General features: G+C 40.9%; 1 protein-coding gene and 1 non-coding gene across 4 annotated transcripts in view; both read left to right on the top strand.

The window, feature by feature from the left end:
* The first annotated feature begins 12446 nt into the window (after nucleotides 1–12446).
* On the top strand, nucleotides 12447–12529 carry trnal-uaa (transfer RNA leucine (anticodon UAA)). The gene has a single exon. It is a non-coding gene; the product is annotated as a tRNA-Leu (tRNA).
* Nucleotides 12530–13376: 847 nt separating this feature from the next.
* Nucleotides 13377–21999, top strand: part of LOC113068683 (utrophin) — a 208062-nt gene continuing 199439 nt past the window's right edge. For all 3 annotated transcript variants that reach the window (XM_026241497.1, XM_026241501.1, XM_026241499.1), the window contains exons 1-2: nucleotides 13377–13604; nucleotides 17932–18080. In XM_026241497.1, the coding sequence (XP_026097282.1) occupies nucleotides 17999–18080 (82 nt within the window). In that variant the 5' untranslated portion in view covers nucleotides 13377–13604; nucleotides 17932–17998. The remainder of the gene's footprint in view (nucleotides 13605–17931; nucleotides 18081–21999) is intronic.

The raw sequence follows: 21999 nt of genomic DNA on the forward strand, positions 1-21999 counted from the left end.
TGCCAGTGTGGGAAACTGCACAGCTAGGACGAGAGAACAGAGGGGCCTGGAGCGGCTCGTAAATCTAGTCCGTAAAATCTTACGAAGGTCAAGGGCGTGGACCACCCCGAAGCCTCGCAGATGTCAATCAATCAATCAATCACCTTTATTTATATAGTGCTTTAAACAAAATACATTGCGCCAAAGCACTGAACAACATTCATTTGGAAAACAGTGTCTCAATAATGCAAAATGATAGTTAAAGGCAGTTCATCATTGAATTCATTGATGTCATCTCTGTTCAGTTGAAATAGTGTCTGTTTTAATTTGCAATCAAGTCAACGATATCGCTGTAGATGAAGTGACCCCAACTAAGCAAGCCAGAGGCGACAGCGGCAAGGAACCGAAACTCCATCGGTGACAGAATGGAGAAAAAAACCTTGGGAGAAACCAGGCTCAGTTGGGGGGCCAGTTCTCCTCTGACCAGACGAAACCAGTAGTTCAATTCCAGGCTGCAGCAAAGTCAGATTGTGCAGAAGAATCATCTGTTTCCTGTGGTCTTGTCCTGGTGCTCCTCTGAGACAAGGTCTTTACAGGGGATCTGTATCTGGGGCTCTAGTTGTCCTGGTCTCCGCTGTCTTTCAGGGCAGTAGAGGTCCTTTCTAGGTGCTGATCCACCATCTGGTCTGGATACGTACTGGATCCGGGTGACTGCAGTGACCCTCTGATCTGGACACAGACTGGATCTGGTGGCCACGGTGACCTCGGAACAAGAGAGAAACAGACAAATATTAGCGTAGATGCCATTCTTCTAATGATGTAGAAAGTACGGTGTTATGTGAAGTGTTCCGGTTCCAGTTTACCTAATTAATGCAGCCTAAAAATCCTTTAACGGATTTGGATATTAAAAGCATATTAGTATGTTATGTGTATGCCAGGTTAAAGAGATGGGTCTTTAATCTAGATTTAAACTGCAAGAGTGTGTCTGCCTCCCGAACAATGTTAGGTAGGTTATTCCAGAGTTTAGGCGCCAAATAGGAAAAGGATCTGCCGCCCGCAGTTGATTTTGATATTCTAGGTATTATCAAATTCCCTGAGTTTTGAGAACGTAGCGGACGTAGAGGAGTATAATGTAAAAGGAGCTCATTCAAATACTGAGGTGCTAAACCATTCAGGGCTTTATAAGTAATAAGCAATATTTTAAAATCTATACGATGTTTGATAGGGAGCCAGTGCAGTGTGGACAGGACCGGGCTAATATGGTCATACTTCCTGGTTCTAGTAAGAACTCTTGCTGCTGCATTTTGGACTAGCTGTAGTTTGTTTACCAAGCGTGCAGAACAACCACCCAATAAAGCATTACAGTAGTCTAACCTTGAAGTCATAAATGCATGGATTAACATTTCTGCATTTGACATTGAGAGCATAGGCCGTAATTTAGATATATTTTTGAGATGGAAAAATGCAGTTTTACAAATGCTAGAAACGTGGCTTTCTAAGGAAAGATTGCGATCAAGTAGCACACCTAGGTTCCTAACTGATGACGAAGAATTGACAGAGCAACCATCAAGTCTTAGACAGTGTTCTAGGTTATTACAAGTAGAGTTTTTAGGCCCTATGATTAACACCTCTGTTTTTTCTGAATTTAGCAGTAAGAAATTACTCGTCATCCAATTTTTTATATCGACTATGCATTCCATTAGTTTTTCAAATTGGTGTGTTTCACCGGGCTGCGAGGAAATATAGAGCTGCGTATCATCAGCATAACAGTGAAAGCTAACACCATGTTTCCTGATGATATCTCCCAAGGGTAACATATAAAGCGTGAAGAGTAGCGGCCCTAGAACTGAGCCTTGAGGTACTCCATACTGCACTTGTGATCGATATGATACATCTTCATTCACTGCTACGAACTGATGGCGGTCATATAAGTACGATTTAAACCATGCTAATGCACTTCCACTGATGCCAACAAAGTGTTCAAGTCTATGCAAAAGAATGTTGTGGTCAATTGTGTCAAACGCAGCACTAAGATCCAATAAAACTAATAGAGAGATACACCCACGATCAGATGATAAGAGAAGATCATTTGTAACTCTAAGGAGAGCAGTTTCAGTACTATGATACGGTCTAAATCCTGACTGGAAATCCTCACATATACCATTTTTCTCTAAGAAGGAATATAATTGTGAGGATACCACCTTTTCTAGTATCTTGGACAGAAAAGGGAGATTCGAGATTGGTCTATAATTAACTAGTTCTCTGGGGTCAAGTTGTGGCTTTTTTATGAGAGGCTTAATAACAGCCAGTTTGAAGGTTTTGGGGACATGTCCTAATAACAATGAGGAATTAATAATAGTCAGAAGAGGACCTATGACTTCTGGAAGCACCTCTTTTAAGAGCTTAGATTGTATAGGGTCTAACATACATGTTGTAAGTTTAGATGATTTAACAAGTTTATACAATTCTTCCTCTCCTATAGTAGAGAATGAGTGGAACTGTTCCTCAGGCGGTCTATAGTGCACTGTCTGATGCGAAACTGTAGCTGACGGCTGAATGGTTGCAATTTTATCTCTAATAGTATCGATTTTAGAAGTAAAGTAGTTCATAAAGTCATTACTGCTGTGGTGTTGGGAAATGTCAACACTTGTTGAGGCTTTATTTTTCGTTAATTTAGCCATGCCATGTCATGCATAGAGACACCTGCTAGGAAGGGCTTGGAGGCCGCCACACTTCTAGTGGAGTGAGCCTTGACCCCCAGGAGAGGGGAGATCAGAGGACTCGAGGCTTAGGACAGCATCCTGATCACCGCTTAGCATAAGCTTCTTCTGGTCGGAGGCCTCAGCCTCAGCGCACCATGGAGGAAACATGTAACCAGAGGGTTTCTGCTCACTGATTGGCCACCGAGAGAGGCGTGGTAGGCCACCATGGCCGCCACGTAGACCTTCAAGGTGGAGTGGGTCAACCCTGCGGAGAGCCTGCAGGAACTCCAGCACTGTACCATCCGGGCAGTTAACTGGGTCGAGCTGGTGGTCTCCGCACCAAGAAGTGAAAAGCTTCCACTTCAAGGCATACAGTTTCCTCATTGAGGGATCTCTGGATTGGAGAACGGTCATACAACCTCAGTTGCGAGACCGGAAGCTAAGAGTCGTGCCTCCTCAGAGACAACACCTACAGCCTCTAAGCTCCATGCGGGGGCGCACCCTCCGCCTGCGAGAGGAGATCTCTCCTGACGGGAACCTCCCATGGAGTGCCATCAAAAAGAGAAATCAGGCCCAGGAACCATACCCGGCCCGTCCAGAACGGGGCTACTAACAGCAGCCGGACTCCGTCCCGGCACACTCTCTCCAGAACTCCCGAGAGCAGAGCGATCGGGGGAAAATGTACAGATGAAGCCTCGGCCATGTCGTGTACCATGGCGTCCAGCCCCAGTGGAGCTGGATGAGTCAGAGGAAGCCAGAGGGGACAGTGCGATGTCTCTCGAGTCGCAAACAGATCCACCCGAGTCTGGCCAACATTTCCAACTCTGCTTCATCACCTCAGTGTGAAGCCGCCATTCCCCGGGCCTCGGCCCCTGCTCAACAGGATGTCTGCTCCCATATTAAGATGCCCAGGAATGTGAACTGCTCTGAGCAAGAGGAATTCGTCCTGGGCCCACACAAGGATCTGGTACGCTAGTTGTATAAACGGGGTGAGTGCAGACCTCCTTGGTGGTTGATGTAAGAGACCATCGCTGTGTGGTCGGTGCGCACCAACACATGGTGATCTCTTAGGTCTGGGAGAAATTAACGAAGTGCACGAAGCACGGCCAGCATCTCCAGGCAGTTGATGTGCCATGTCAGATGGCGACCACTCCACAGACCACGGGCAGGGTGGCCACTTATGACCACACCCCAGCGGGTGAGGGACGCATCCGTCGCTAGCATCACGCGGCGACAAGGAGCTCCCAGCACCAGGCCCTGGGACAAGAACCAAGGATTCCTCTACATTTCCAAGGCACGTAGGCAGCGCCGCGTGACCTTTAGCATGCGAAGTTGGTTTCCCCTCAGGGAGAACCCCTTGGTCTTGAGCCACCACTGTAGGGGTCTCATGTACAGCAGGCCAATAGTATTCACGTTGGACGCAGCTGCCATCAGACCCAGCAATCTCTGTGACTGCTTGACAGTGAGTGACCGGCCTTCTCACACTCTCGCGACTGCAGTGAGGATCGACTCGATCCGAGCAGGTGACATACGTGCCTGCATCGTGGTCAAATCCCACACCATGCCAAGATAAGTGGTTCTCTGAACTGGAGAAAGCACACTTTCCTTGGCGTTAAGTCTTAACCCCAGCTCTTTCATGTGAGCGAGAACGACACCTCGGTGCCGAACCGTCATCTGCTCAAATTGAGCTGATATCAACCAATCGTCAATGTGGTTGAGTCGTGAAAGTGTGGGGTGAGAGTGCAAGGCCAGTGGAAGATCCTTATTGGTAGGCTTTTGCCCCCAAAAGCAAACCTCAGGAACTTCCGATGAAGAAGGATGGAGATAAGTGCATCTTTGATAGATCATGACACACGAGTCCTCGGACTTGGCCTGTGCAGGCGTGCTAAACTTCAGTCCCCTGACTGAGAGGTTCAAAGCACAGATTTAGAAAAGGACACAACATCTCATCCTTCCTCGGAACAGTGAAGTACCGGCTGTAGGATCCGGACTCTGCAACCCAAGGAGGGACCACCTTGATGGTCTCCATCCTCAGAGAGAGTCTACTTCTGTTCCATTACCAGAGCCTGCTTGGGGCCCACCAGAACTGGATTCTGTGGCCTCTCACTACAGTGTGCAGGACCCACTGAGACACATTTGGCAGTAGTTTTCACACTGCAATATAGTCTACTAAGGGAATCAGCCTCTCAAGACTGATCTCTGGTTGCATCAGAGCAATTAGCTCGGTGCCCTGAAGCGGCGCACCGGCAGGAGCCGGCCGAACTAGCTGCTCTGGAAACCTCCCAGGAGGTCGCGAGCCTCTTAGCACCGCTACGTTTCCGGGCGGTAACTGAGAGATGCGCTCGCTGGAGACCGCTGCGCCCTGGAACACCGGCAGGGTTGGCAGATCGATCTCCCGAGGGCACTGAGGAGAGACGGGCACCGTGTAATGCGGTGTACACCGCTCTTCCTCAGAGGGGCCTGCCCTCCGAGGTCCTGAGCTACAGCATCAGGACTATCATAGCTGAAGTCTCCTAAAAACGACGGTCCTCAGACTCATATCGTCTGTCAGGAAGACTAGACCAGAGCCTGCTCGGGGCAGGACCCCGTGAAGTACACTTGGCAGGGGCTCCCACACCGCCATGTGACCTCCTAAGGGAACCAGTCTCGCGAGACTGGCCTCTGGTGCGCCTAGAGCCACTAGCTCGGTGCCTTGAAGCCCTTGAAGTCCTAGGCGTCAGGACGTTATGATGAAGGCTATCCAGCGAAAACAACAGTCCGTAGAACTGCTTTCCACTAGAAGCCTTCGGCCTGGGAGCGCCACTTTGACTCTAGCGTCTGCGGAGTACAAAAGTGACACCCCCGGCACGTGGGGCTGGAACACTTTGGGACTGCTCCGCCCAGCAGCCCCTGACCGCCTCAACCTCCTCAGAGGGAGAGCGGTACACACGTGTTCTCACAAAAGAAATCACATCCCTAGAGCCCCTGTACATCTAACTTCACATAGTCAGATAAATATGTCATTTTATTCCTTAGAATTAAATGTAGTCAGCAACCAGACTAGTCAACGCGATCTGGTGTAGAAAAAAATCACATAAAAATGAAACCATGTCTTTTTTTTTTTTTATATATATATTATTTTATGCTACTCAGTCACACAAATAACATAAATCTCCTCAGAGAAATATGGATGCTGCAGCGAGCTGTCTCAGAGGGTGAAGAAACTGCAGCGCTGGTTTCCAAGCCTCGAGAATGAGCTCTAGATCTAGTGAACACAGGTGGTGATAGGACGAGCCGTCTCCAACCCGTTCGCCAGATCATTTGCGATTCCTGCTATCGCGGTCGCCGCCGTGCATCAGCCACAGCGAGACTGCGACCGCAAGATCGCATGCACGGACACACTCCTCAGAGCGTGCCCGGCGAGAGAGCATGCAGCAGCAGCAGCGAGCTGTCTCAGAGGGCGAAAGAACCGCAGCGCTGGTTTCCAGGCCTCGAGCACGAGCTCTAGATCTAGTGAACACGGGCGGAGATAGGACGAACCGTCTCCAACCCGTTCGCCAGATCATGTGCGATTCCTGTTATTGCGGTAGCCGGTCCTCAGAGCGTGCCCGGCGAGAGCGGAGCGCTTAACAGTGAGAAAAAGCCCCCCGAGAGTTGACTGCGCGAGCTCCACTCTTCATTAAGGCTGCTTATGTTAATATTAGGCATAACATGCTTGTGTAACTGGTGCTTGTGTGACTGGCGAGCTCATCGGCGCCTATCCACATCAATCTCCTCAGAGAAAGACAGGCAGCGCCGTCGCGCCCTCTCATCGGGGAGAAGTACCGCAAACGCGGGCTTCCGACCACCGAGAGCGGGCGCCGGATCTGGTGGCTAAGAAAGAAGATAGGGGCTTGCCCGTCTTACATTCCTTCAAGCAGATCCGAAAGCGAGTCCCGCGAGCACAACCACCGTTTTGCCTCGGCGAAAACGGGACTGGCACCGCGAGAAACGCCAGTGAAAGCTCTCTCCACAAAGAGAGCCTTCTGAGAGTAAAGCAAAGGCTCGCATCGCAGCCGTCAACTCCCTCGAGAGCTGACACTGCGCGCTTCACTCTCAAGCAGACAACACACGAGCTGCGTGTGTCCCTACCCTTATTTTTTTTTTTTTTGGCAGGGAAAAACACACAGCCTGAGCGCTGCCTGCTCTCGCCCAAAACTTCTCTTGATTGAAGCTTTGACAATGGAGTTTATCAGTGGACAAACGACACTAAATAAGACTCACAAACAAATAGCGGCTGACACACACACAGAGCGCTTGCTGAAAACACAAGGCTGGGGCCGGCTGTGCCTCTCCTGCTTTTATGCTTCCTGGTCTCTGACGTCACCCGCCTATGACGTCTCGCCCTTCCTTTGGACTGATTATACATATTATTCAGAGACGTCACGCTGGACGCGTTCCCCAATCGTTCTCGACGCAGCTCGAGTTCCTGAAGAGGAACTAACATGCAAATGTCAGATAGCATAAAGCACAGAAACCTGGATAAGATATGTGCCACCACAGCGCTCCGGCTCAATCTGTGTGCCGCTGAGAGTCCCATCTGATCCAGAATGATGTCAGGAACGTCATAGCCATCTTCAATTAGCATGGCCAGATTAAAGAGCCCCTGACGATCCACACAAACAATTGTCAGCACATGCATAGATTGAATTTAAAAATACATATTCTGAAGAAGACATTTGATTTGATGTTTGATGCATTTAGATTTTTCCAAAATCTAGAATCCGCTTTGGACAGACTCATTGGTGTGTGTGTGTGTGTGTGTGTGTTTGTGCCAGGTATTCCCTATGACATTTTTTGGATCCCACGAGGAAAACTGTTTATAAATCATGCAGAATTTAGAAAATCTAAAAATGCAGCAAGTTTTGCGTAAGGGGTAGGGAGAAAATATAGTTTTCCATTTGAACTAACTAACTTGTTCATTTAAAAGCAGACATTTTGCTTTCTGCAGATATATTTTTCATGTCTGTGAGGCAAGCATGGAGTTTTGTTTGCAGTTTTGCGGGAGTTTTTTTTTTCTTCTTTTTTTCATTCTTCATGTGATCAAGTTCACAGAGACCAAGGCTACAAAAAGCACACCCTGATTGCTTTCACAATTTTACAAAAGCACGTTTTGTTGTTATTGAGAGTGCACGCAAATAGAAATAGACCTTTTACAGATTTTAAAGATGTATTACTGTATGTACATCTGTACAACCAAAATTTTGCAGCATTTTAAAAATGTTCTTCGACTAAGCCTCTTTTCGTCTACTAATGAAAGTTAGTTAGTCGACTTATTTGGGGCAGCCCTACAGTTTGTAATGTATAAAAACCATTACGCCTATGGAAGTAACACAATAACCCATGTGTGTGTGTGTGTGTGTACTGAGCACTGCCATGCACTGCTGCTGTACTGTACATGTCCACGGCCTCCACCACATCAGCTAGTTCACTGTAATAATCCCCCATCCGCAACAAACCTTCAGAAGGCAGAGAAACAAGAGTAGATAAAGGCAGAAAGAGAAAGAGAGACATAGGGAGGTGGACTAAGAAAATTATCATGGGTGTAACATAAATATCATTGGGGCACATTTTTTTTCTACTGTGCATCATCTCAAATCAGGCTGTAATTTGTAAATATATTAAAAACTGTGTGTATCTTTGATGCACAAAATGCTAGATACTAAATTACATTTTATTCCACAACCATCATTTTCACTTTAGAATAAAACGTGATTTGAGACATAGTAAAAATTACATTTGTTCATCACAGGGTAAAAAAAAGTATTATATATATATATATATATATATATATATACATATATATATATATATATATATATATATATATATATATATATATATATATATATATATATATATATATATATATATATATATATATATATATATATATATATATATATATATAATCTGAATGAATTAATAATAATAATAATAATAATTAATTTTATTTGTAATGCGCCTTTCTTAAACCCAAAGCACTACAGTAATAAAGTAATAAATAAAATAAAACAAAACACCAAAAGCAATACAACAATTCATTAGAGAAAGACAGTCTTGAATAAATGTGACTTAATCAACTTTTTGATTAGTTTTTTTTTAAACACTAAATAAATGCATAAATAAATTTAGTTGGATGTTTACATAAAACTAAAGAAAAAACAGGCGATTAAACCAGAAGAGGGAGTGTGCAATGCTATCCGTCACAACAGGACAGAGCAGAAAAAGAGATGATCTAACACCCCAACTTAAAACAAGAACGAGTTCAGATGGCACACAAAAGCTGGAAGAACCACATGCTTGTTTTAAATCAGCAGTCTGGGAAATTGTCGGGGTTCCAGACTGGTCGACCGGCTATAATTTGGAAAAATGTGGTTTTTAGTTTTATTTTGGCCGAACTCCAGAATTGCACACAAACTGCATTGTAATCGTTTTCCCAAATTTTTGTGGAACTATAGGCTACTATAGCTAGAGATAAGACTGACGAACCAGGCAGATCAAGCTAAATGTTTGCGATGCGAAATATTTAAATATTGAATTGTGGGTGGTGGGTTATATGAATATATCTCTGGAAACCATCTTCATAAAAGTTTTGATGACATTTTCTTTCTATTTCTGTTGGGTTATCTTAAAATTTGTTGGGTACATTTTTTTTCATCGTTGTGTTGTTTTTAGTTATAACCGAACTGTTGGGTTAAATATGTTTCCCGCTTCCTGTTCAAATTTTAACGGTCCAGTCAGAGATGCAGCGCGGACATCAGATGACCTGGTAAATCAAGAGAGTACAGTATCTTCAAACATGATTGTGAATTAGACTTTCAGTGAGGAATGACTTTTTGTGTTCCATGTGAGAAAAAAAAAAAGCAAACAGCATCTGACATGAGGCTGCGTAAATCATTACATTATTTGTTAAATTTTCTTTTGGTCAGTTAGGTACCCACCTGACTCATGTGGACACTTTCTCACAGTATCTTTGGTCAGCTGCCACATCAGCCACGCGCCCCATGAGACCGATTTTGTCTGTGGACATGGCGGACGTTCAGAGATTGGTAGTGTCCTTAAAGACGTATAAGTTCTCACAAGAGATTGGTCATATCCTTTAGCACCGCTGCCACCAATTTCCTTTTCTACCAAATAAATCATCCAGGCCCTCAGCAACACATCACATGTCTCCAGTGGCCGTCTGACAAAATAGTCTCTACGGTACAGCACAGCTGGAGGAAACAGGAACAGTTCTGGATCTGGGTTTTCCAAATCCCTTATGGTTATTCCAGGTCCTTCTGTAGACTTCCACTCCTGTCCTTCTTGGGGTTGAAATAACAATTTCGACTCCAATTCGACAGGCAGCAGAGCAGATATATTGCACCTGTACACTACATTTGTCCATCACTCCGTCAGGAGCATGTCCAAAATGTCCAAAGTCTGCATAGTTATTTTTTGTTATTTAATTATTTTTTATATTTCATTTCCTTCATCACTTTGCATCCCAGGAAGAGGCAAAAGCCCAAAATTAGGGGTTTCATATGTGTAGCTCCTTGTTTTGTATTAAATGATAATCATAAGTTCAACAATGAAATGTAAAAACAGTTATTTATCAACATAATCAAGCTTCTTGGTCATTCTTACAATTCCTCCAGCTGTAATGTCATGTAAATATGGACACTATCTCATCTTGATGCAGATGTGTGCCTGCAACTGATTTACCTATGAGAGACATACACACTGACAGAATACAGCTTGAATGTGTGGGTTATTTGTAATAGCACACATACTGTAAGTGAATAAATGTTTCTGTGGAAGAGAGACAGCCTTATACTAAAATGTTTTAATATTGTTCCCACATCAATCGACACTCTTTACAAACCCAATAACAAAGCAAAAACCAGATTTGATTACTTCAAATCCAGCAGACTCTCTGATGCGCACATGATCAACATGTGTTTGAAGGCGTGGTATGTCGAGAGATCTGCTGTCATAATAGCAGTGTAGGAGGGCATTTACACTCACATGAAACCTGTGTTGGCATCGCACGCCACAGTCAACAACTCAAGGAAAAAAGTCATAGAACACAACAGTGAATAAGAGAAACTCAGACAACCAGAAGATCAGGTCAGTACATGTTCTCTTCTCAAAATAATTCCCCAATGTAGCTGACACTGGGAACGACTGCAATGCTTTAGCGTTTCTTGTAGCTCAGGTTAATATGATCCTGGACTACATGTCAAAAATCATTAAAATATCAAAGATATTTTGATAATTTCCTACTGTAAATATAGTAAAACTTTTTTTTTTTATTATTAGTAATATACAGATTAGATTTTCAAATAGTTGTATCTCAGCCAAATGTTGTCCTCCTAATAAAGAAGGAAAATGTACCTGGGCTGTTACACAGGGATAATAAAGATGCCGGTCAGTGTCATCTTGTGAGAAATGATGTTTACTATAGAGTTCTAGAATCATCCACACGCTTCCATCCTGAGGAATGCACCTGTGTTACAATGGGTGAGTAAATCCGTATTTTAATGTCTAGTGGCATCATTTAAAAGTGTTAAAATGTGTACTGTAACAAACCATTAAAGAATAATAACAATGCTTACCCCATTTCATGAGAAATTGAGATGTCAATTTTGAATTAATTCACATGATGTGATTTGTATGGAAATGTATGTTGTTGTTTTTCTAGAAGAAAAAGTAGGCATTAATGTCCATACCCCAAAATGTAGGCTCAGATGTTCACAAATGCATAGCCATTCGTTTACCATTGTGTAGGGTAATTAACTGCCATGACAGCGTGTTGAACTAATTTACTAGACCTACCAGTTTTGCTCTTTTGTTTTAAATTAGATTTCCGCTTTCATACGAATATGTTCTGCTAGTATTTATTTTATTTATTTTATGTTGAAAGGGTTCAAATAGAACCTGCAATGTTCAGCAGGAAATAATTTTGAGAACAGGAGAAAGTTAGAAAAAAATAATTCATGGTTTACTTCAGTGAAAGTTTGTTTTGTTTTGGTTTTGTTTTCAGACTATTGTATAGAGTAATTTTCCTGGTGAACAAGACCAGCCAATCTGGTTGACCTGGTGACTTGGATTGACCGCTGTGAAGTGCAAATTCTTTTTTTATTTTGTCTGAAAATGCTCAAAACATAATGTATACAGTAGCTAAATCAGTTTAATGCTCAGGAATTTTATCATTCGATTTAGACAACAGTATTATGGTATTGATGTTAGCAAAGTATTCATATTATAATTAATAATTCTTTAAGGTTTTAATTAAGATATTTTCAATTTCAAATATAGTTTATAACTTCAACGCAAACTATACTGAAACTGTTTTGATGAAGCGAATCAGGAGCTCGAGTGTGGGTTCATAGCTTGCTAACTGTTAACTAACGGCTAATCCTACTACTATAATCACGAGAATGCAACAAATATATTGTTTATAAAACTGCAAGCAGTGATGCAAATATTACAAATTTCATATAATTTGTTCATCTTTTAAGATAGTTATCATCCAGTAATAAATTTTGGTTTTCGGAAGTGAGTCAGCTAGCATGCTAACAATCAGTTGCACCGAGAGCTGTGACGCTCTGAATATTTAATGAAACTGGGGAATACGGCGCAAACGACCTCAAACAGAGACATCTACAAAGATGCAATACAACAACACAAGATAATATCATCGTTTTATTATAGATTGTCGTTGATATATATTGTTTTCATGCTACAATTGGTTGTATATTCACCAGGATGGCCGAGTGGTTAAGGCGTTGGACTTAAGATCCAATGGACATATGTCCGCGTGGGTTCGAACCCCACTCCTGGTAATATGTTTTCATTTTTATATTCATCATGATTGCGTCGAAGATAAACGTGCACGACCGCAGCACACCACGTCAAATGAAAAATCTAAAGACGCACGGAGAGCAAGAAAGATTTGCAGGCTGCTCGATGCGTGCAACAGTGTTCAGTCTGCAGAAATATTGATCGTAGATGAAGCGGCTGCTGCTGACCATGCAGCAAACATGACATAAAGTGCAGGAATCGGAACACATAACGACACGCAACTGCTGGATGAATGAACAAATAAGTAAAACTTCAAAAACGACTCGATATCGTGTAAAATATGTGGTCTTATACTGCCTCCTGCTGGCAAGTGAAAGCTAATTTCTGTTAATTATAGTAATGCAATGTTTATGGGTATAAGAGGCATGTGGGTGGGCAAGCCATGTAATACCAGAGTACAGTAACTTACACATCTGTGTGCAGATCAACTTTTTCTCCTGACAAAGTCAGTGAAACTGCAATATTTCCATCCCCTGATTATAAGCTTTTCCATATTCCATGCTATCCTGCCTGATGCACTGCTGACTTCATGTGCCTGTGTGAGTCATGAAAATAAATCTAGGAACTATTGGATTTAAAATCAGTAGGGTTTGAGGCACCAAACGGAACTAAGTAGCTAACTAGCTGTTTTATGCGTGGTAACTGTAATATATAAATTACTGAAATCTTATTAGTAATTATTAGTTACACTATTGCTGCAAAAAGTAATGTTATTCCAGTAACACAGAAGTCCACGCGGGGACGTGGTTACACTGCTGCTGCGAGTGTGGGCGGAGCTGCTGGAGACGCTCGCGACGCGCTGGAGCGACGCTTCTGTTATTCATGAGTCAAGGAAACTTTGCGACAGAGCTGAACCCCTCCAGGAGCGCCAGAACAGTCGAGTGGGATAACTTTGCTGTTTCCTGGATGGGGTTGTGACTGTCCCGTGAAAGCGTTGAGCAGAGATCTGGAGCTGCGCGTGGAGCGCTGAACATGCCCTAAGAAGAGCCAATCATTCATTATTCTCTCAATGACACAAAGTCACTGTCCTCAGGCTGGCTGATTCAGCACGCACAGGTGAGAGAGAGCTGCTGCTTTCACATCACACTTACACATGTTTACAGAACTCGGAGATGTTTGTTGAGTTATGGGCCTGAACCCGACTGACTAAATTAACTAAACAAGTTAAACTGAATGAATAAACAAACCGATGAATGAAGGCTATGCATCTGTGAAATGCTTTATCTGGTTTTAGTGCGTGTTATTTACTCTCCTGGTTTCCCTGATGGCCTGTCTGACCTGTAATTCCTGGATGTTGGTTAGAAGTTTGATGCATGTATTTTAGGAAACTCAATAAACAAACTTGAAATGATCTTGGATTGCAGGAGTGAGTTACTGCTATGGTTGGAGTTAGTTTAAGGTTTAGTTAGGGTCTAGTCTTGGCTAGGTTGTGTAGGTTTAAGTAGGGTTTAGGTTAGTGTGAAGGTTGTTTGGGATTAGAGACATTTATCCAAACTAATGACTATTAGGGTCAGTGTTATGATTTTTGGGGGGTTAGTTTAAGTCTGTACACTTTCACAATGCAGAACATTTGGCAGGTAAGTTGGCCATGTATTTCAACTCACAATTTGCTTCTAAAAATGGCATTTTCTCTAGATTTTGACACACACACACACACACACACACACACACACACACACACACACAATCTTCATTCTTGCTGTTGACTGCTTCATCTAGTTTAAATAAGCATGCATGAACGAAAAACGTCATGCAAGAATGCATATACAAGTCTTTTGGAAGCTGAGAAAAGCGGTGCACAAAATTTTCTTCACAGGAATCTAAAGTTAGCCATTTACATCATTCACTTTGCCACATGCCAACACATTAACTTGTAAAGCTGAAGCTCTTCTTGGACCAGGCATGCTGTACTTTATCAGAGGGGCCAGTGTTTCTGTTCTCTCCTGCTCATTACCTCATTACTGATCTATGACATCATCACCCAGCCGTCCTGTCCATCAGCTGCTCAAGTGCCGTTTCGAGAGGTCTGGTGTTGGTGTGGAGTCTGTGGACCTCATCAGCGAGTGTGTTTTGAGGACGGGAGTGTGGGGGGAGCTACAGAATGAAAGTGTGGTCACCTGTTTGGCTGGGTGACAGCTCCTGTTACAACTTGTCCTCTACACAAACGCACAAAGGACCTGGATTTTCTCGTGTGATAGTTGGTCTCACCCCCGTTCGGACGGGTGTTATTTGGTATGGGTGCTTAAAGTGGGGACAACCTCTTACTCCTGATTGTGCATCTGCCTGTTGGTGCTGTAGGGCTGTTGTTTTCACCTGCCCTGGTGATCTCGCTGTAGCCTTTCCCTGATCCAGGCCAATCACAAACTCTCTCCAGCCTGAATGTCATCTTTAAATATTAAAGAATGCAATTTTGCAATCATTAAATAATGCAATCATTGCAATCATTAAATTATGCAATTTTTATTCTTTTTCTTATTCTAACTTTTGAAGTACTGATGAACTAACTATACATCGACAGATTTGTTGCATAGGTTTAGGAAATAGCTCACACTAATGCCGCGTTTCCACCGAAATTACCCGGAACATTTGTACCAGGAACTTTTTTTCCCAGGAACTTTTTTCCCCCCAGACCTGTTGCTTTCTGCGTTTCCACCGCGGTGTAAAGTACCGGGAAGATTAGGCAAATAGACTGGTGACGTAGGTCTGCGCGCGTTTCTCAATACAAAGTACCGCTGATAAAAAAAATTAAAAAAAAGTACGCTGATTTTGGACGTGCATCCTCGGTAGTTGGTTCAGACTTTGTGCATTCGACTCGGGAGTGTGATGTCCGCGACGACGCAAGTCCGGTAAATCTATAAACAGCAGCGTACTTGATAACTTCAGTCTGCTCGTCATGGCTACTGCAATTTTCCTTACTGTATATTTACAATAAAACGAAATATGATATCAAATACCACTGCCTCCTTTCGTTTTCATTTAAGCATAATAACAACTGCAGAAATGTACTTAGTTCAGGGAAATGTGTATATGCAGCCATTACAATGAAACGAAATGTTATATAAATTTGCCTTTTTTATTTTCATTTTAACATATAGATAAATTGAATACAGACCAAAGAAAACCTGTTAGATTTACCCCGCAGCTGAATTATATGTTATGTTTAACCACTAAAGAGACATCAGAGCCAGCGGCACATATCAGAAGATCTGTCCGAGAGGAGGCTGCTCTCTGCGGATACATGAGGACTGAGCTTCCGCTGATCGAGTGGAGCTCACCGTCTACGAGATCGGCGAAATACATTTTTAAATAGTCGCTGTCTTTATAAATAAACCATAGATTTGAGTTTTAAACAACTACATTCTCGCCTGAAATAATTTTAAAATTACATTCCATGACACAATAACAGTAATATTTGAAAATTATCCGAATAAATGGTGGTTGAACTCAACCAATGCTGCGTGAACTCAGATGGCTTTGGCTACTGCAATTTTCCCCTCAGTATATTTACAATAAAACGAAATAGGATATAAAATACCACTGCCTCCTTTCATTTTCATTTAAACATAATAACAGCTGTAGAAATGTACTTAGTTCAGGGATATGTGTAACGTTATATACAGCCATTACAATGAAAGAAATATTACATAGACTTGCCTTTTTATTTTCATTTTAACATATAGATAAATTGAATACAGACCAAAGAAAACCTGTTAGATTTACCCCGCAGCTGAATTATATGTTATGTTTTAACCACTAAAGAGACATCAGAGCCAGCGGCACATATCAGAAGGTCTATCCCAGGAGAGGCTGCTCTCTGCGGATACATGAGGACTGAGCTCCCGCTGATCGAGTGGAGCTCACCGTCTACGAGATCGGCGAAACACATTTTTAAATAGGCGCTGTCTTTATAAATAAACAACAGATTTGAGTTTCAAACAACTACATTCTCGCCTGAAATACTTTTAAAATTACATTTCATGACACAATAACAGTAATATTTTGAAAATGTTGATCCGAATAAATGGTTGTTGAACTCAACCAATGCTGTGTGAACTCAACCAATCAGCATGTTTAGCGCCAAAGTCCCGCCCCCGAAAGTTCCTGAACTTTAAAAAAGTACCACCTCGCCAGCAGGGACTTTCTGGGGGGCATTTTTTTACCCGGAACTTTTATTTAGTTCCTGGTTCCTGCGGTGGAAACACACCAAGTACCGGACCAAGTCCCTAGTTCCTGGGTAAAGTTCCTGCGGTGGAAACGCGGCTTAAGTTTCAGTTGCATAGCGAGTCTGAATCGTTTTCAGAGTCAGAATCCAAATCCAAATCGGATGACGTCATGTTGGAAGTTGCACGTTCACGTAATTTCAAGTTGGACATCTCTCAGTTGTGTTGACATGTTAAAATAGAATCAAATGAAAAGTAGTATTTCAACAACTGGAATAAATCTGAACTTGAGTTTGAATTTAAATAGTGGCAGTTATAGAATCCGAATTAGAACAAGAAATTAAATTGGTAAAAATCAGAATTAGTAATGAAGAGAATCAGAATTTGAATCAGTGTAAGAATTGCAGTTCAATTCATAAATTGCATTAGAACGAGAAATGTAATCGGTAAGAATCAGAAACAGAATCAAAGATGTAATTAGAATTTAAAAGGATTATTATTCAGATCAGAATTTAAGTTAGCATCAGAATTACAATCAGCATTTCAGTTGTATCAGAAATAGAATGAGAATTAGAATGGGTGAGAATCAAAATTTGAATCAGTATAAGAATTACATTCAAAATCAAAATTTTAAGTTGGCTTCAGCATTACAGTCAAAATTAGAATCAGGAAGCTATCAATTAAAGTATGTCAGAAACTGAAATAAGAATCAGAATTAGAATTGGTGAGAAACAGAATCTGAATTACAATTCAAATCAGAATTTTAATGTAATCAGAAGTTGGCCTAGGATTGAAATTAGAATCCGTGAGAATCAGAATTTGAATTAGGATTGTAATTAATCTGAATTAAGAATGATAATGTTAGAATAACAATTATGAAAATTAGAATTGGCACGGATCAGAATCGGAATCTTTATCTTCAGAATGAGATGTTGTTGATGGAAAGAATCAAAGTACTTCACTAATGCGGTTTCTCATTAATGAGATCATGTTTGTTTTCTATCTTGTGAATGAATTCATAATGCAGTAGAATTCAACAATAGCCCCCTCCAGTCACACAGCTAGATACTTTTACACAAAACTGGACTGGAAGCCAAATGGAAACGTGACTTTTCTGGGGTGATGATTGGATGCTACCTTCTGACATAATGAGGTCATGTGACAACAATATACCTGTGTAGCATTTCAGAGAGCTCAGGCTGACGGGATATGCTCTGTTACAGGGATTTGCAGCGGGCTGTATATGTAAAGGAGAACCGGATTCAGTACCCGTGAGTCCTGAGGAGGAACATGGCTACCGTGGACACAATGTCAGAGGCCTCTGAGGCTGGAGACAACAGCGAGTTCACTGACATCATCAGATGGAGATCAGGTAAAGTGAGATGACCTGCGCTGTTGAGCTGCTGTTGTGCTGTTTCAAGGTTTGTTTTTAGTAGAGTGTGATTCTGGCATGACCTTTTAATACGTTTGGTATTCTTGTCGCTTTTTATTTTTATATGGATTGACAAAAGAGGACAGAGGATCACTCGCTCAGGGATCAGGGAGTGTTGCGTGCTGGATTCGAACCTGTGTCACCTATATGAGTACCTTGGCTGAATGTGTTGAGAAATGCTACACACTGGGTCCTACTCTAACTTCAGGAAGTATTTTAGTTGGTTGATTCTGACAGAACTGGGATCATAGATTTCCCATCTTTGGCTAAATCAGTAGCTTCAGCTAATGTTTGTGTTCTAGAGCGGTAAGGCGAGATAGGGCCTTTACCATGAAGCTGATTGGTTGTTTTAATTAAACGGAGGGACTTCTGTTCCTACAGTCCCCATTCTGATCTTTGCTGTTCGCTTCATTCATATTTCTCCAAATTGTCTGTTTCCCGCTCCTTGTTCTGTCTGTGGTATTAGAGGCTTGGCCAAGTTTGGGGTCAGTCTCTTATGCTCACCTAGGCTGCATTTATTTGAATATAAAAATACAATATAAACAGTAATAATGTTTTTAAAAAATAATTTTCAGCATTATTACTCCAGTCTTCAGTGTCACATGATCTTCAGAAATCATTCTAATATACTGATTTACTGTTCAAGAAACATTTCTGATTATTATTATAAATGTGGAAAACAGTTGTGCTGCTTAATATTTTTATATTTGATATTTTAATTTATTTTTATAAAAAGTATCAAGGGGATAAAATAAAATTCCATCCTGTAATTCCACAAATTCTCCCAAAAAACATTTTAATTACTGGTATATTGCTATTTAATATAATTTATGAGACAATATGGCAGAGTAAAAAGTTCAAAACAGCTGCATGTACACTTCTTAATGTCATTGAATTACATAACTAAATATCAACTAAAGTGTCATTAATCCTATGTATGTACACTGCTCGAAATAACACTCTGATCAGAGAACACATACATAGTTAATGCAGGGTTTCCAAGGGGTCTTAAAAAGTCTTACATTTGGTTTTATCAAATTTAAAGCCTTAAAAAGTACTAAATTGTACAAGAAAGTGGGAATAATGAAAATCATTAAATGTGGGGATGGAAAGACGAGAATTGTGATATGGCTGAATGTGACTATTCAATTTCAAAAGTCTAGTGTGCGGTTTTGTGTTCTGCTGTTACCGGGGAAACCGCTGTATTCTACCAAACGCTCCACCTGCTGGCAGAGAATGAATGAGCATTTTCAACAAAACTGTTGTTTTGTGCAGAATTCAGAACAATGCGAAAATTGATCCATGTTTTAACTCTGCAAACACGCAGAGCTTTAAATGTGAACTGGTGGATCGATAAGAAGACAATGCATTTTAAAAATCTAAACATAGGGGTGTGCAATATGTATCTGTCTGTGATAATACCATAATTGTAGTTTTAATGATGTGCAATTTTGATATTATGAGTTTATCTCGAAAATCAAACACAATAGAGTGCACGCATACATTAGGTAAAGAAATCTAGTAAGTAATACTAGTCCACGTTCACATTTAGAATGCATTCTTTCACTGCATGCATTAATCAATCAATTAAAATGCATTTACAATTATCACATAATTTAAGACAGGGGCAGAACATGTATATTTATGTAATTTCATATAGTTAATATCACATGAAGAGTTTTTTTCCCTCCAAAAGCAAGCATGATTACAAATGTGATATTAATTTCATACAAAAATTAAATAAACAAGTAGATAATATTAAGAGATTACGTTTTAGACACCATATTCCCTTTTTTTGCACTATTTCTCCAACAAAATTCTTTTTTAGCCACAGCGCTGTTTCGCATCTCTGAGCAAAAGGACCCTGTTTTGTTCCAGAATTAATCAAGCGTTTAAATGAGTTCTGTTAATTCTGATTTAATTTGCTTGGTAACAACCCAAATGCAAGAATCTGACTTAAAAGATGGTGCACACTTTTAGAAAAGAAATTACTTAAAGGTAAAAATGCCCATAAAACTTGATAGAAATGATAGAAATGATTAATTATTAATTGAACGCATAAACCATCACTTCATGAGAATTTACCGTTTCATTTGAGAAAACTGTCATATCATAAACACTCAAAGATCTTCATGGCAGCCCATTAAAATAAATGTTTGGTTTAACATGAGTAAATTGACAATATATTAAGCTACTGTTGTAGCCTACAGCAGATTTAGCAATGTCTCTATGTAGTAATAATAATACGTCTCTATTAATAATAATAATAATAATTATGCCTAGATGGTTGCTTGTTTTTTACTTGTTTTGTTGTAAAGAGATTATCTGATTAATATATCATTTTTTATATTCCTAGACTTATTTGTTGCAGTTTTTTATACAGTTATATTGTAAAACTAAAATACCTTTTTTTAGTTTGCGGTGTTAGATTTTTGCCGGCATTTGAAGTTCTTTTTCTCTTAAGAAAATAAATAATACTGTCAAATTCATGTCAGATAATAAAAATACTGTAATGAATACAGTAGTTCACCATGTATTTGTTCATGTTTTATTAAGGGATCAGTCTGAAGCACACCATAAAATAATTCTAGCAATTTACACAGGGCTAGTAGTAGGGCTGCATGATGTGTAGTTTAAGCATCAATATCGCGATGTACGAATCCACGATAGTCACATCGCAGGATGTGCGATGTAGGCTGTCGTAGTTGATCCGTTATTCATTAACTGTATGGGCCAGAGAGCGCACGCGTGAGAGAGAGAGAGCGCGAGCGCGCAGCCGGCGACACACTAGATGCGTGGCGCAAGCGTCTCAGCTGCGTGGCGTGTCCATTTTTAATTCGGCTCCCATGTTAACAGGTTAGAGCTTGCAGACTGCCTGATTGAGACACGCGGAACACGCGTGCATGCTAGAAATATTTTTCACGTGACACGCAAGCGTGCTGGAAGAGTTTACAGGCAAAATATAATAGGAAAAATGTTTATATGTCATTTTGTACACATATTCATATTAATTCATGACACTTAGATGTTTGAAAGGTTGACACATATTCAGATATAAATGTTATTTAAAAAATAAATTAATAATTATCGATTTTCAAATATTGCACCTGTCACCGACCTGAGAGAAAGAGCGCACACGAGAGAGAGAGTGTGCGCAAGAGAGAGAGAGAGAGAGAGAGAGAGAGAGAGAGAGAGAGTCCCGGCCGCACAACACAAGCGCTGTCTTGCTGTCTCTCCCTCGCGCATATTGATCCATTGACACAATGGTGATGTTTAAATCATTTAAAATGAGAAATGTAAGTGTGCTCACCCCATTTTTGTTTGTAAGAAAAAAATATATTTCATATCGCAATATATATCGCAGGAAAATAAAAGATCACAATGTAATTTTTTCCCAATATCGTGCAGCCCTAGCTAGTAGTATATACAGATGTATTTACAGATACACGCCCAGGTATCGGATCAGTACTCGGTATCGGCCGATACCCTGAGCTAGGGCTGGGCGATATGGAGCAAAAAACATATCTCGATATATTTTGCTATATCTCGATATACGATATATATCTCGATATCTTTACAGGAAAAATAACCCCCAAAAAACTACTGCAAAAACAAATATGGCAAATATTACATGTTAAGGGGCCTATGAAACATTTTATTTTTTTCTTCACCATATGTTTTATTGTTACCTAATTCTGTGTTTTAGCATGTGCAATTATTTAAATGCATAAAAACAACTTAATTAGTTAAAAACAATTCTTAAAATAGCCTTATGTGAAATGTTTTTTTTCCCTTCAGAAATTTATGTGTATTTACATTTTTCTGATTATCAAATGAAGGCATAAAACATTCATTTAAT

The sequence above is a fragment of the Carassius auratus genome, linkage group LG48F, assembly GCF_003368295.1.
Source record: "Carassius auratus strain Wakin linkage group LG48F, ASM336829v1, whole genome shotgun sequence".
NCBI classification, from domain to species: domain Eukaryota; kingdom Metazoa; phylum Chordata; class Actinopteri; order Cypriniformes; family Cyprinidae; genus Carassius; species Carassius auratus.